Below are 3,058 nucleotides of genomic sequence, written 5' to 3' on the forward strand. Positions count from 1 at the left end.
GCTCATACTGCTAATATTATAAATGATATATGACCAGGGCTCAAACTGTCCAGAGTTACCTTCTCTAAGTCGTTATATTTATTTTTATTTTATAAAAGATTTTTGAACTTTTTTATTTTTTTACACCAACCCAGGTAAATATGGATATTGGTAAATATACAGTAATATAATTGTCATAGTTATTTATTCTCAAGTATTTTGCATAATGCTGAAATGTGTTTTGTCCAATTCTGTCTAAGATGTGACCACAATGGTCAGCCAGAATGCTAGTGCTGATGAGCAAATGCAACTGATCCAAACTGACCCCATCCGGAGGAAAATAGCACTGGCACTGACCCAGATCTTTATGTGGCCCTTCATCTACATAATCTTCATCATGCTCTTAATATTCTCTAGAAAATTGACTTTCAGAACAGAGACACGCTATATATTGTTTGGACACTCTCTGCTGGTGGACCTAATGTTTCTCCTTCTGACTGATTTTGTTGTGCTACTGTCATACAATTTTGTTTTAATACCTCTGTGCTTCTGTATCCCTATCTGCATGCTAATGGAAACAGTCTCATCATGTGCCCCACTGACTATAGGTGCTATGTGTCTAGAGCGTTATGTGGCCATTTGTATGCCATTGCGGCATAATGCAATCTCCACATCTAGAAGAGCCCTAATTGTGATTTTGCTGATTTGGATCCTGAGCTCCATAAGCACCTTTGTTGATATGTTTATCCTTGTTACCACAGCCTCTCATGAATATTTGTCTCAACTCACACACTGCCACTATGAGATTATGCTTCCGGGAAGGATTCGTTACTTTGCCAGGGGTCTATTTTATATTATGGGAATGGTGTTTATCCTCATAATTGAGGTATTTTGTTATGTCATGATATTCCTTGCTGCACGGGCAGCCTGTAGTGACAAAAAATCAGCATCAAAAGGACAGCGCACCATTTCCCTGCATATCATTCAGCTTTTTTTGTGTAGTGCGGAAGTTATGTGTCCCTACATTGAAGCTGTAGTGATGGAGTATGGCTTTCAATTATACCTGACTGTGCGCCTTTTTAATTTCCTGGCATTTAGTATCACTTCCAGAGCAGTAAGCCCTCTTGTCTATGGTTTTAGAGATGATAAATTCTATGCCGCTCTGGTTTACTATATCAGATGTAAAGTGAATGTTATCTCTGACACAGATAAACATACATGATCTTCTGGTAAAGCCTTTAATGTGGACTGTTCAATCAAACTGATATGTGACAGAATTTTATTTATAGTGCTCATGATATTTGTAGCAGGCCTGAGTCATTTTATAACGCTATAAAATGACTAACGTCAAATAAGATTTGTATATCACATATTCTTTAGAATTGATTTTTTTTTTTTTTTTCAGTTTTGGTGAACCAAATACATGCTTTAGGGTGGTTAATAAATATTCCATAATGGTGAAATGGATGTATTCTACACAAATAATAAACATGATCCATAGCATTTTCCTTATCAACAACAAGTGTTGTCTTGGGAAAGTGCCTCACATTTGGTATATTACTTAAGGGCGACCTCTGTTGGCTCGATTAAGCATGATGGGTTGAATAGACCCTTGACTGATGGCGTAAACCCTTTTACATTATTTGCTATATTTTCATTCAAATAAAAAATTGTAATCATTTATTTGAACATGAAAAGCATTTTTTAATTTTTTGTTAATACTGTGAAAATGATACAATAACACAAATGTAATTTCAAAAATAACAAAAATGGTTTAGGATGGAAGGCAACAAGTGGATTCTCATCTTTTGAGCCAAGTAAAATATTATTGAACTTAACTTCAATAATAAAATAATAAAACTAAAATAATGCCAATGTGTTTACTGAATATCAAGCATTTTTGTAAACGGAAATCCACATATAAGGATATCTATTAGCATACATTACACTTAGAAAAAGAAAAGTTCAAATGAGAAAAGGTGAACATTACACTTAGAAAAAGTAAAAAAGAAAATTACTTCAGTTACTAGAAAATAATACAAATCAAAATAAACACATTCTGTCATCTGTAAAACTGTAGATGAAATCCACCCAGCAGGACACCTGTTATTACAAATATAATAACATATAGCATATTATATAAAATGCTGAATAGTGGGTCATTATCCAATAAAGTTCAAGACCTTTGTTAAATTTTCCATCGAGGCTTTATGTACATGAGCAGTATTGTGATTCTGCAATATTTTCAATCCAGTACACTTTAAGAGTTGCTGTACTAATTGCATCTCCTTTAAGGCAAACACACTCTCAAAACAAAGTTAAGCCTACTTTTACGAATTGCGTAATCTTTAAAAAAATTAAGTTAATTTATTTTATTCAAATCATATTTATTTATTTATTTTAAAGATTGTGCATGTCAATATGATGGAATATTGTTATGAAAGTAAAATGCGTAAATCTTAAATAGGCTAAAATTATTTATAAGTGCATATTTCCCCTCTTTTATAAAATTATTTACACACTATTTCAAGATATGTTCTTACCAATCAGCAAGTCGAATTATGACATTAGAGAGAAACATAATTTGTATCATTTTCGTACCTCAAAAACATATTGCTGTGTGTATAAAGAAATACGTGACTTTACGTTTTAACTATAAGCATATTCAAATTAGCAACATCATTGAAATAAATGTAACAATGCAAAAAAGCTGTGTCAACAGAATACATTGTGTCACAGTATACATATGTTTGGTGTCCCAGGAAGACCCCTTGTGTCACATCATTCGACACAACATCGAGTGAGTGACAGAAGGGGAACAGTGGCATGCAAAGGCCACATAACATAAAGTGCATCCGGAAAGCATTCACAGCGCTTCACATTTTCCACATTTTGTTATGTTACAGAATTATTCTAAAATTGATTAAATTCATTATTTTCCTCAATTCTACAAACAATATCCCATAATGACAACATGAAATAAGTTTGTTTGAAATATTTGCAAATTTATAAAAAATAAAAAAACACATGTACATAAGTATTCACAGCCTTTGCCATGACACTCAAAATTGAGCTCAGG

At 32.9% G+C, this 3,058-nt stretch overlaps 1 protein-coding gene across 1 annotated transcript; it reads left to right on the forward strand.

Moving 5' to 3' along the window:
* The first annotated feature begins 250 nt into the window (after window positions 1–250).
* LOC127631659 (odorant receptor 131-2-like) lies at window positions 251–1,201 on the forward strand. Its single transcript, XM_052109937.1, has one exon. It carries the CDS (start codon window positions 251–253, stop codon window positions 1,199–1,201), a length of 951 nt encoding a protein of 316 aa, XP_051965897.1.
* Window positions 1,202–3,058: the final 1,857 nt, after the last annotated feature.

This window comes from Xyrauchen texanus, chromosome 38, assembly GCF_025860055.1.
Source record: "Xyrauchen texanus isolate HMW12.3.18 chromosome 38, RBS_HiC_50CHRs, whole genome shotgun sequence".
In the NCBI taxonomy this organism is placed as follows: Eukaryota; Metazoa; Chordata; class Actinopteri; order Cypriniformes; family Catostomidae; genus Xyrauchen; species Xyrauchen texanus.